The sequence below is a fragment of the Notolabrus celidotus genome, chromosome 23 (genome assembly GCF_009762535.1).
Source record: "Notolabrus celidotus isolate fNotCel1 chromosome 23, fNotCel1.pri, whole genome shotgun sequence".
Classification (NCBI taxonomy): domain Eukaryota; kingdom Metazoa; phylum Chordata; class Actinopteri; order Labriformes; family Labridae; genus Notolabrus; species Notolabrus celidotus.
This window is the reverse complement of record NC_048294.1, coordinates 19,645,433-19,658,314: the sequence shown is the minus strand read 5'-3', so window position 1 is coordinate 19,658,314 and position 12,882 is coordinate 19,645,433. Positions and strand designations below refer to the sequence as shown.

At 42.7% G+C, this 12,882-nt stretch overlaps 1 protein-coding gene across 1 annotated transcript in view; it reads left to right on the top strand.

Annotated features, from left to right (window-relative positions):
* Positions 1 to 12,882, top strand: part of ank2b (ankyrin 2b, neuronal) — a 146,143-nt gene that overhangs the window by 105,899 nt on the left and 27,362 nt on the right. The window contains exons 27-35 of the mRNA XM_034676911.1: positions 1,389 to 1,613; positions 4,477 to 4,631; positions 4,732 to 4,943; positions 5,105 to 5,309; positions 5,399 to 5,498; positions 5,573 to 5,801; positions 6,224 to 6,349; positions 6,451 to 6,573; positions 8,684 to 8,705. Of these exons, the coding sequence (XP_034532802.1) occupies positions 1,389 to 1,613; positions 4,477 to 4,631; positions 4,732 to 4,943; positions 5,105 to 5,309; positions 5,399 to 5,498; positions 5,573 to 5,801; positions 6,224 to 6,349; positions 6,451 to 6,573; positions 8,684 to 8,705 (1,397 nt within the window). The remainder of the gene's footprint in view (positions 1 to 1,388; positions 1,614 to 4,476; positions 4,632 to 4,731; positions 4,944 to 5,104; positions 5,310 to 5,398; positions 5,499 to 5,572; positions 5,802 to 6,223; positions 6,350 to 6,450; positions 6,574 to 8,683; positions 8,706 to 12,882) is intronic.

Sequence of the window (12,882 nt, the reverse complement as noted above, 5' to 3'; positions counted from 1 at the left end):
TCTCTGCAGAGGAGAACATCCGTCAGTGTCAGAACAGATCCTGGGTCATGTTGCTGAATTAATTAACACTTGTTTTTGTGTCTGTGTGTTTTTAAAGGCGTGTTGAGTGGTTTTTTGAAAGCAGGTGAAGAACTGAGCATGATCTCAAACTGTAATATCACCTCATCACAGCCACACTCCCCCCTCATTGAGATGTGCATTCACTATTTGATGTTTTGCATGGGGGGTGAGGTCAAAGAGTTTCAAGTGTGATGCCATAAAGGTTGATGCAACTTATAAAGATGGAGCTGTTGACCATCTGAGGATAAAATAGACACCAATTTTACAGAATGACCCCAACAAATGCTATCTGAAGACTCTTTCCAAACAGAGCAGGTCTAGACCGTACTCTGTTCTATTATTAACAAAGACCCAACATCAAGACAGGATAAGATCCAGTCCCATCTTACAGAGAGGACTCAGTCTGATCTCATCTTAATCCACCATGAGCAGAGCACTTTGCAGCAAGTTACAGTGGCAAGGACAAACTTTCTTTAACAGGCAGAAACCTCCAGCAGGACCAGACTCATGTTAGACACAGTTTGGCATGTCCACAGCAACAGATCCAGAGGAACCTACAAGACAAGGGAGCTCAGGGACTCCAGAAAGGTCTATGGTTAGTGACTTTAATGGCAGACAGAGGAGAGAGAGAGAAAGACAGGATCCCAGTCTGCAGTCTAAGTCTATAGCAGTATAACTAAGAGCTGGTCCAAGCCTGAGCCAGCTCTAACTATAAGCTTTATCAAAAAGGAAAGTTTGAAGCCTAATCTTGAAAGTAGAGAGGGTGTCTGCCTCCCGGACCCTGGCTGGTAGATGATTCCAAAGGAGAGGGGCCTGATAACTGAAGGCTCTACCTTCCATGCGACTTTTAGAGACTTTCGGTACAATGAGCACGCCTGCACGTTGGGAGCGTTGTGTTCTAGAGGAGTAATAGGGCACTATGAGCTCTTTAAGATACAACTATGTCTGACCATGAAGAGCTTTGTAGGTCAGAAGAAGGATTTTAAATTCTAGTCTAGATTTTATGGGGAGCCAGAGTAGAGAACCTAAGATGGGAGAGATGTGCACTCTCTTTCTAGATATTGTTAGTACTCAAGCTATATCACCTATTGGTTTATGAGTAACTTATATTAAGTCTTGAGCTCAATATTTTGGCTGCAACCTTGATTTTTAGGAGCCACAAGTAAGGGTCTGACAAGCACTATGTTATCAGCTAATGCTAGTTGAGCCATCCAGAGCTCCCTTATGGGTCCAGTCCACAGCAGAACCCTTGGTGTCTACTTTCTCCTCACTCAACGGATTAATAGTTACAGGATATTAACTTGTAGACATCTCCTGTTACTCTGCAGCTTCCTGGTCAGCTTCATGGTGGATGCCAGGGGTGGAGCCATGCGTGGCTGCCGGCACAACGGCCTACGCATCATCATCCCACCCAGGAAGTGCAGCGCTCCCACCAGGGTGACGTGTCGGCTGGTGAAGAGGCACCGTCTGGCCACCATGCCCCCGATGGTGGAGGGCGAGGGTCTCGCCAGCAGGATCATCGAGGTGGGGCCGTCTGGAGCTCAGTTCCTCGGGTAAGACCGCAGTGAGAGATGCAGTGAGGGTTTGAGAAGAGAGAGCTAAGGAGAGAGAAGCTGTAGACTCCAGAGAAGCCATGAAAGGGAAGGTGCTGAGAAAAGCAGGTCTGAATGATTCATGTCAGCCCTTGTTTGGCTCTCCTGACATCCCGAGATTACATCACAAGTGTTTTCAGAGTTATTTGCTTGTTCTCGTGCAGACAGACCTGACAGAGCATCAGTTCAGACTTTAAACGAATGTACAACATCATTTAGCCTTTTCAGCTTCCTGTTTACCTGCTAACTGTAATTTAGTTACTGTGAAACTGGGACTCAGCTGGGTGAGATGGACAGGTGTTCCAACAGAATGCAGGTAGTTTGTGTCCATCAGAGAAATCCAGGTCCTGATCCAAGCTAACAGGTCATCAAACTGTACTCTGCTCAGCCCCAGGCTGGAAGCAAAAGGAGAGTTCATCAAAACACAGTTTATGAAGAGGGAGGGGAGATTAGTCCACTGAAATGTACTTTTCTTTTTGTCTTTACACGACAGATAAATATAAAGAAGTCAGATATAGAGCACACTGCCTCTCCATCATACTGACGTTGTCTCCCTGTGAATGAGAAGCTTTAAACTTGCTCCCTTTTTTCTTTCAGATTATTTTAACCTCTGCCTCTGCCGTACTAAACCTGTTTCTGTATCCGCTCTGGCTTCCTCCCAGCTCCAGGGATTTGTTAATCTTTGCTCTTCAGCATGCCCTGTTTTCTTTCATAACAGCTGCTGTCTAACTTTTTAACCTGACCCCTAACCCTTAATGAAGAAGCTTTTCTTATTAACTCCTGCAGAATATTGCACCATGATTCGTTTGATATGTGGCCTCAAATTCTGCCCCCTGGTGGTGAAGTTTGAGACAGTTTGCGATTAAAGTTTCATGATACAGCTTTTAGTTTATTATTGTCCAAGTATGGCTAAAACTACAGAAAATAATTATTTTATTTTGCAAATATGACAAGAGTTAGTGTTTATTTTGCTTTAATCTTTAATCTAAGATTATAAATGATCAGCTTTTGATGTCCTTGAGTATAAACTTTCCTTTCAGAACATTTAAGATATCTTCATTCTCCTATAAATTTGTAAACTCAAATCCAGCTTTAGAATAAAAATATTAGTAAAATTAGATAAATAAGAAATGTGAATCTAAATTAATGAGATTAAGAATCTAACACAACTTTGTGTTAAGTTTTAAATGAAGTTTGTTTACAGTAAGAAAAATATTGTCCTCAAGCTTCTTATTTGCCCCCTTGAAGTCTCCACAGTGTTTCTAATCCCACTCAGCTGTTTGATCTCAGTCCAAAGGTTCCTCTTTCTTCCCCTTTCACCCAACCCAAACATAATTTGTGCTCTTTCTTCCTCACTGCTGCGTTTGGATGATCTCACAGTAAACTCCACCTCCCCAGTGCGCCCCCACCTCTTAACGAGGGGGAGAGTCTGGTTAGCAGAATCCTGCAGCTCGGCCCGCCGGGGACAAAATTCCTCGGGTAGGGTGGAGAATAAAACCTTCGTTTATGCATATGAAACAATCCATGGATGCCGTCCGTAGTGATTTCATTTCCAACCCTTCATTTGAAGTTCTTTTTTCGTTGTCATGCTTCATGCTCGTGTCTTGTACCTGCACCTCATCACCCCGTAGACATCCCATCGCTGTGACTCTGCGGTTTCCTCTTTCGGCTTTGCTTTTTCCATTTCTGTGTTTGTTTGAAATGCTCCAACTTTTCTACAGAACTGTGTTGTTTTTTAAACTCTTTTATGTGTGAGATTTAAACGGTTGTGTGGCCTGTGAATATCTAAAGGCAAACAGCATGCTTTAGCTAGTTAAAATCCAGCTTTTTACCATTTTGAGCAAATCAAATACACAGTAGTGTTGTCAAAATCTACCTGTTGAAGTTAGTGTGTCCTTGGTTTATCACACAGATTTGAAAATGCAACGTTTTCTGTGAAATATTGTCAAAAAGAAAAAATCCATGCAGGCCAAAGAATCTTTTAAATATCACATGTAAACACCAGAAGTTATTCTTTATTGGTTCAGTTTTGTCCCGTGTTGTTTGTACTTGTAGCATGCCTCTTATGTGTTGTAGATAGATGTTTGTTACTATTCATACCAGGTAAGTTTTAAAGCGTGTGTTAAGTATTGAAGACGATCAGTTTAAATCCTGATATTGATCGTAAATTAAAGTGCATCAATTTAAAGAGCTTGTTGTTCTGTCTAACACGCCCAGCTTGTCACTCAAAGTGTCTGCAGAAAGACCTTTTATTCAAAGTGACATCCAGCTGAAGCCAGCCTTTACATCTCTAACTTCAAAGCCCCCAGACTTCACTGACAGAACAGCAGTTTTACCTTGTAGAGCACGGGAGTTTCTGCTCTACCCCTGAGTCTGGTAGCTGTGAGGAGAAAGATGTAGCAGCTGTTTGTGGTTCTAAAAGAGTCTCACCTTCAGAGATCTGTCTCTGCAGGGATCCTCTTTGTAACGTTGTCAGACAACCTGAGCCTGTCAGGGACAAAGACAAGAACTTTAGAGAGAATACTTCAATGGAGAGAGTAAACCCCCTCCGATATTACAATGCAGCTGCCTGCTCGAGCAATTTAAGATCCTAAAATATTTGACCCAGACTTGGTGGTTATTTTTAAATGGTTACTGTAGTATTAAGACGGCTATGTTTGTTCTCATAGCAAACTAAAACCACCTTCTGAAAGTGGCCTTGCCATATAACTCTGCCAATAACACGACTAAAGGTCTAAAAGTCTAAAAGTGCTTCCCTCACACTTCTCTCATTCATGACATTCATTGCTTTCTAACCCACGTATGTTTCCCTCTGCCCCTCCAGCCCTGTGATCGTGGAGATCCCACACTTTGCAGCCCTGCGGGGGAAAGAGAGGGAGCTGGTTATCCTGAGGAGTGAGACCGGAGAGAGCTGGAAGGAGCATCACTGTGAGCACACGCAGGAGGAGCTGAACCAGATCCTCAACGGGATGGATGAGGGTCAGTGATCTGAGGAGGGGAAATTGACCAGATTTAATCTCCTCTCATATTTCTAAGTGAATGCTCCTGACTCATCTCTGTTTCTGCCCGTCTGCTGCAGAGCTGGACACACCAGAGGAGTTGGAGAGGAAGCGGATCTGCCGTATCATCACTAGAGATTTCCCACAATACTTTGCTGTGGTGTCACGCGTCAAGCAGGACAGTAATCTGATTGGTCCTGAGGGAGGGATTCTGAGCAGCACAGTCGTTCCACAAGTGCAGGCAGTGTTTCCTGAGGGGGCCCTCACCAAGAGGATCAGGGTCGGACTACAGGTAGTTAACAGAATCACCTTTGTGTCATGTGATACAGTGATCAAGATTCAGAGCTTAGAGCAAAGTCAGAAAGACCTCCAAGTGTTCTCATGTAGAAACATTAAACCTGATGATGGGTTCATTTGGTGTGAAATCATCGTACTCTCTGTCTTCTCTCTCAGACCCAGCCGGTGATCGTGGACGTCGTGAGGAAGATCCTGGGAAACAAAGCCACCTTTAGCCCCATCGTCACCCTGGAGCCCCGCAGGAGGAAGTTCCACAAACCCATCACCATGACGATCCCCGTCCCAAAGAGCAACTCTGACCCCATCCTCAACGGCTTCGGAGGAGACCAGCCCACCTTACGCCTGCTCTGTAGTATCACAGGTGAGAGACCAGACACTCTGAAGTCTGGGTAGACCTTTCTGATACACGTTGACTTTGTTGTGAGTTGGTTTGTGGTTCATGTTCATCTGCAGGTGGAACCACGCCGGCTCAGTGGGAGGACATAACGGGAACCACTCCGCTAACGTTCATCAATGACTGTGTCTCGTTCACCACCAACGTGTCTGCCAGGTAATCCAAGAACCAAACACATGACTCAGCTACATCAGCTGACAAAGACCTAACATTTCTCCGTTTCCCTCCAGATTCTGGCTGATAGACTGTCGACAAGTCCAGGAGTCTGTCAACTTCTCCACTCAGGTGTACCGAGAGATCATCTGCGTCCCGTACATGGCCAAGTTCGTCATCTTTGCAAAGACACACGATCCCATCGAGGCCCGACTACGCTGCTTCTGCATGACGGACGACAAGATAGACAAAACTCTGGAGCAGCAGGAGAACTTCACAGAGGTGGCCCGCAGCCGAGACGTAGAGGTAAGGGGGAAAAACTGCTTCATGCAAATCATCTCAGGCTGACATCCCACTAAATGATTCTAGACAACAATAGTTATTTCTCTCAAACAGCAGAGCAGCTAACAATCTGTTCTAGATCAAACATTCTCTTCTCCTCTTGAGGACAGACCTGACAAAGCTTTACTTTTGACTTTCGACTAATCTGCATCATGATGTTGTTATTTCAGCAAACTCAAGACAAGTTAATTGAAAGAAATCCCAGGAAAATTAGAGTGAGGCCTCTGTGTGACTCACTATTTACAGTGAAACTGAGACTCACCAGGAACACTGAAGCTGGAATGAAGAATGAAGAATTGAGAATGTTTATTTTGCAGATCTTAAGGGGCAAACAAAGACAGTTGGATGGTTTTGTTGTTGACATACCTGCTTGTTATACTCCACAGGTTCTTGAGGGCAAACCTATCTATGCAGACTGCTTTGGAAACCTTGTTCCCCTCACCAAAAGTGGCCAGCACCATCTCTTCAGCTTCTTTGCCTTCAAGGAAAACAGACTAGCACTCTTCATCAAAGTGAGCTCCACTTCCCATTTGAGAAACAAGCTCAGAGTTTGTCATTTGATCCCTTCTGATGACTATTCACCGACTGTTGCTGCGCTCTTCGTCTGTTGCAGATCAGAGACAACACTCAGGAGCCGTGTGGACGTCTTTCTTTCATGAAAGAACCCAGGAATTACCGGTCAATCACGCAAAATGCAATATGCAACCTCAATATCACCCTCCCATCATACTGCAAGGTAAGAGTACAGCACCGTGGTTCGACTTCACAGAGGAAGTTTGGAGTTTTTATATTGAACTGGCTGCTAACAACTCTAATTTAGTTCAACAGTTACATTTTTCCCAAGACTTTATTGGACAAATTCTAGACCTTGTTGCCTCTAATCACAACAGAGGAAAGCTAATCATATTGGCCCTGAAAGGTCCTTAAGCATTTTAACATTTTCAGCTGCAGCCTGAAACCAACACACACATCTTTTCAGGGTTTAAAAAACGACAGTTTGATTCATCTAACAAACTGAATCTGCTCAGCACCTAAAATCTTTGCCGCACACATCCTTTAAAACACACTCTCTCTCTCTCTCCCTCACCTCACAATGGCTTGTCTTCATTTCTAATGTAACCACACTTGTTCCTGTTGTCTTTATTTCTCCCTCTTAATGTTGCTTAATGTTGTTCCTATCTGTACACCTTTCTGCTTCTCGCTGCTTTTTGCTCCCAAAAGGATTCAGATTCAGACCAAGAGCAAGAGGATGAGGTAAAAGCAGCCACCGCTTCCCCTCCCCCTCTTCCTCCTCCTCCTCCTACTAACTAGCTCTGCTGAAGTTTCCTGTCTGCTTTTTGTTTTAGAGACTTAATTTAGACCCGTTTATACCGAGACCCTGAAGGGACATGGAGGAAAAAATAACAACGGTTGATCCAAGAGTCCCCATTTGTATGATTTTCTGTGACTGTTAAATTAAGCAGCAATTCAACTGTGAGAAAAACTTTAGCAAGATATCTAATCTTGCAAAACTCTCTCTGGACGTTGCACATATTTTTCAGACTCTCAAAGTTTCCCAAGGTCTGGCAAAAGTTTCTTGGGGTCTTGTAAAATATTCTCAGGACCTCACAAAGTTATTGGGATCTTGCAAAAGTTTCATGGGATCTTATAAAAGTTTTTGGGATCTTGCAAAAGTGTCTCAGACTTGCGCTACGCTTCTTAGATCTGTCAAAGACTCCCGGGGTCTTCCAAAAGTTTCTTAGACTCACACTAAGTTGATCAGGATCTGGACAAGATTCCCAGGGTCTGGCAAAACTTTCCTTGGATCTTACAAATATTTTTTGGGACCTTTCAAAAGATTCTCAGACTCACACTACTCTTCTCAGATTTTTTTCTCAGGGTCTTGCAAAAGATTCTAGGGACCTCAACAAAAAAAGGATCTTGGAAAAAGTATTTTGGGACCTTGTTTAAAGGTTATTTGCAAAACTTCTTCATCTTCTGGTAAAAGATTCTCAAGATTTAATAGAAGATTCTCAAGTGATCTAGCACAAGTTTCTCAGGATCCTAAGATACATCTAAGATCTTCTAAAGTTTCTTCAGATAAGCATACGTCTTTGGGGATCTTGCAAAAGTTTCTCACAATCAAAAAGTTTTGCAGGATCTGGACAAGATTCCCTGGGTCTGGCAAAAGTTTCTCGGGATCTTGCAAAAGATTCTCAGACTTTTCTCAGATTTTTCAAAGATTCCCAGGGTCTGGAACAAGATCCTGCATAGGATTCTCGGGACCTCACAAAAATTATCTGGATCTTGCAAAGTTTTTTGGAATCTTGCAAACACTCTTTGGGACCTCATAAAATGCTTTTGGGATCTTGCAAACGTTTTTTGGGACCTTATAAAAAACATTCTCAAGCTTTGCAAAAAATCTTCAGGTCCTGGCAAAAGATTCTCCAGGATTTAGTGGAAGATGTTCAGTATTGTGCGAAAGATTCACAAGATCTAAGAGTTTCTTGGAATAGGTTATCCAGATTCACATATATTTCTTGATATTCTGCAAAAGTTTCCTGGGATCCCACAAAACATTTCATGATTTATTGTTCTTACCTCAGGATTGTGCAAAAGTTTCCTCTTTAGGATCAGCCTTACTTTTCTTCCCTCCATGTCTCTTTTGGGTCTCCAGATGTTCAAAACTTCTTTAAGTTAAGAGTAAAGAGATATTTTAATGTCATAGAGTGTGATATGTCAGTGGTTAGCTCATTTTGTTGTTTTATTTGTGTTTTTTGTTTTACTTTCTTGAAGTAGTCGAAGTAACGTTAGAATATTTATCACACACAGTGACTCGACTAACTGACCCTCCTCTTTGTTTACAGACGAACAGGATCCAGGAGAAATGTAAGACATCTTTACCTCTTCAGTTTCCTTTAATACTTGTACTACAGCAGAATATTAACATAGAATGTCTGCATGTCTTTATTAACCAGACTAATATGATATTTTACTGATAGTATGACTGTGTAACAGAATAACCACGTTAGCAGCTTAGCCCCTATCTTAATCTCAGACCACATCTTATTAAAGCCCTTTAAGCTTCATGTATTTTTGTCTTGTCTCAAAGACCTCACCTGCACCCCATGTCAGCGTTCTGTCTCTCCTGAGGCTTAACTTCACTTTCTTACTTTCTGTTTCTGATTTCACGCCCGTCTCCATGCCTTCAATTTAACTCTCTCGCTTCACAATGTGAGGTCGGACTTATGGAGAGAGACTTAGACGTCTACGTATGTACAAGAAACCTTGTGTCATTCATACTGTGGTGATGTTTCTGTGACAGTGGCCTCTAATTTAGACCTAGCTGTAGCCCTGACGTAGTCATCGTGCCATTTTTGTTGCAAGGATGAGGAATTCTTGCACTGGTTTGGTCGATAAATGGCTCCAAAGTAAGGTGGTTGGCTATGTGAGCTAGCCTGTAAAATGAAAAGGCCCAGAAGGATGAAGTACACATTTAAGACCACCAAAGAGTTTAGAATAATGTCACAGACTTAATGATAGGGGGAAAATGAGTCTGCATATCAAAGCCTTCACTTTCACAGTCCTCACAAATATGTTTGAGTTGAAGATTTAAAACTTTAAAATCCAAAGTCAAATCAAAGTGTGAATTTAGAGAATATCACACCCTGGTAGACGTCACATGCTGTAGCAGCAAGTAGAGGAATGAGAGCAGCTTAAAGAGAGAAGAGGTGATGTGTTTTTCCATCACTGATGCAAAGCCTGACTCCTCCTGCTGATACTTCCTCTTCCACGTTAATCCTGCTGCGTCCTTTAGTTTGTGCTATGTTGTGGCAGAGCTACGCTGAAACCTGGGGTCACCCAAACTCAAACCTTAGATGGCACTTTCACCAAGACCTCCTGGAACTGGATGTTTGTGGTTGCATGAACATCCAGTTCCAGAGTTTTAGAGGCTAAAATCTTAGTATCATTTAGCTGTAGAGCTGTAGCAATGTTATAGTGAAACGGTCCTTCTGAATCCCTCCTTTTCTTTACACGTTGATGGTCATGTAGTAAAGTGGGAAAGCTTTAAATCAACCTTCTAAATAAACGTACATGGCTGACATACTACTCAGTCCTTCCAGATAGTTGCAAAGTTTTGATTCAGCAAATTTTAAAAACAATTCTGAGACCTTGCAAATAAGGCCAATCCCTGCAACTCCTCTGCAACTTTTACAAATCATCCAAATTTTTCTGGCAACGCCACCAAACGTACTTCTTTGATATTCAATATTGATGCCCTTTGTTAAGAGCATCTCTATGAAGACTCCGAAAGTAAATCCATAACAGTGAGTGCAATCCTCAGAGTCCTGCTGAGATTATTTCTGATATTGCAAACTGAAGCCCTTCTTCTTTGCGTTGTGCTGAGTCTCCAAATTGAGCTCCAAACATTGAACATAGTTTATAAATAACATGGACAAAGTCTCTGTGGAGTCACCCATTGGTTTTCTGAAGAGATGGTTTGAAGACCAGTGGTGGTTGCCATATTGGCAACCATCTGCATTGGAAACACTGACTCATCCTAACATGAGATAAACCTAGACACAAGCAAAGAGGTGGAGCTGAATCAGGCGTTTAGCCACCTGCACTTCAGCTCAGCAGTGCCCATAGTTATGCTAATATATATACAGTTATTGGTCCTTATATTATTTTAACATGCATCCTTTAAATGTACCCAAAACGGCAACCTCTGGTCTCACAATATGAAGCCCATGCTAAAGTGTTATCAACTGCAGTTCCTCTAGCGTCCACTTGAGGCTGGCTGCAGGAACACCGGAAACCACATACATACCCATTCAAAGAAGACGATCTTTACAGCAATAATAAACATGTTTACAGCCTAGATCAGCATTAGCAATATGGCTCCCACCGACGATTGGCTTTAAAACAGCGCTCATAAACAGATGGGTGACGCCACAGATACTATGTCCATTATTTATGCAGTCTATAGTGTACCCTTGCACAGTGTGTACGAATAAATACATGAGCTATTACCCAACCAGGTATAAACATATTTATTCCTACAATAAATGTGGACATTTCTAAAATGGGACCTAAAGAGGATTACTCTGCTTTTGCAGCAAGCCCCAAGTGGACACTTGAGGAACTAAAGTTTTTTGCACTTCCACATTGGCCTCTGTTTTTCCTGGCTGTGAGAAATTAAAGCATAAACTCACCACATTACTGAATGAACACGTACTAACAGGCAGAACTTGATCCTGTAGTTAGAGATTTAATCCACTCTCTAAACTTCCCACTCACCCTCACCTTGACCCGTCCATCTTTACCTCCCTTTGCTTTGCATGGAAATAACTTGGCTTGCATAAATGTGTGTGTATGTATGTGTGTGTAACGTTGTGTTAACAAGTTTGGATTTGTTTCAATGTTGGTGTGGTGTTTTTTTATTCTTTCTCACAACATCATTGGCTCATGTTTTTTTAAATGTTATTCAGTTTTCATTTCAGATTTTAAAGCTGGAGGGCAGAGAATAAAACATACTGTCTCTTCCTTGAGGATGTCTTTTAATAATAAAGAGATATTCTTCTCTTTTTTAGATCATCTGAAAGTTATTGATCTGCTTTCTCCAGAATAGAAAGCACGGCACTTCATCATGTGTTGAAAAGTGATCACTGGCTTTCTTTGATAGACTCATCCTGAGTTGTTTTATGATCCATCCTGCCTGTCCTCATGGTGACATCAATCTTGAGATGTTTCTCAGTTTCTTTCTGTTTCTCCATCGTTCTTCTTGTTGTGTATTTTATTCTTGTTCCATATTGTGTGTTGTGAGTGTGTGTGTGCGCTGAGTGTTGAAGCAAGTTATTTCCTGCTCATATCATTCCCCATCGGCATTATTTAGCCTTTTTTTTTTACCACAGACCCCAGAAGACATGAAAGTATAAGCCCCCCTCCTCTGATACCCTGATGTAGAACCCATGTGAATCTGCTGTCCTATGATCCCTGCAGTGTGTTCCTATCTTGTCCTGACCACACTCTCCAATGTCTGTCTCCTTTGATTTGATTTTTTGATTTTCTTTACTCCTTACTTGTTCTTCTTCCGTATGGAAGATGAAGAGACGGAGACGTCAGTCCTGAAATCAGAGCTGATTCGAGAACCAGACCTCCTATCCGACGTGTCAGAGATGAAACAAGATTTGATAAAAATGACTGCCATCTTGACTGCAGACTCCACAGAGAAATCCCCTTCCTTAAGAGGGTGTGGTCTAGAGAAAGGGACTGAGGATGTTTCTGGAGAGCCGTTAGAGATAATGGAGATGGACTTAGAGAAAGTCAAAGAGGACCTAGAGAAAGTCAGTGAGATACTGAGGAGTGGAACGTATGAGGGTGAGGCTGCAGCGGAGATAGCTAAAGCAGCTAGGATGGCAGAGGAGTGGGTTCTCCTCTCAGACAGTGAGATAGAGGAGGCCAAAAGGATGGCAAAGTTAGCAGCTCAAGAGCCTGTGTTACGGGAAACTAGAGCGAACAGGGGGGCTCCCAGACCTAAAGCCATAAAGGACAGCGGTGACCTTAAAGAATACCTCCTGGATGCTCCGGCCAGCTCCAAAACAAAAGCTAAGAAAGAGCCGGCCGCTCAAGAGAAATTCACAGATGTTGTTTTGCGGAAAAGTGCAAAACCAGCGACTCCAACCAAAGCGCATGACAAAACAGCAGCTGGTGACGTTAAGAAACCAGCAAGAAGGAAGGGTAAAGACCCAGCAGAGGACTCCACCGATGCAGGGACTCTGCTAAGTGTGCCTACAGCTCCCACCCCAGCATCACCTGTGTCCCCCGTGGTTGAACAAACTCCCATCGGGTCCATAAAGGACAAAGTCAAAGCCTTACAGCAGAAAGTAGAGGCAGAGCAAAAGAGCAAAAAGGTCACTGGAAGCAAGCCTTCACAATTGCCTGTAACAAGCAAACCAACTACAAAAGCCAAAGAAAGCCCTAAATCCAAACAGGGCCCACCTAAATCCCCCAAAGCTGAGAAACTTGAGGAGACCATGTCAGTCAAAGAACTGATGCAAGCGTT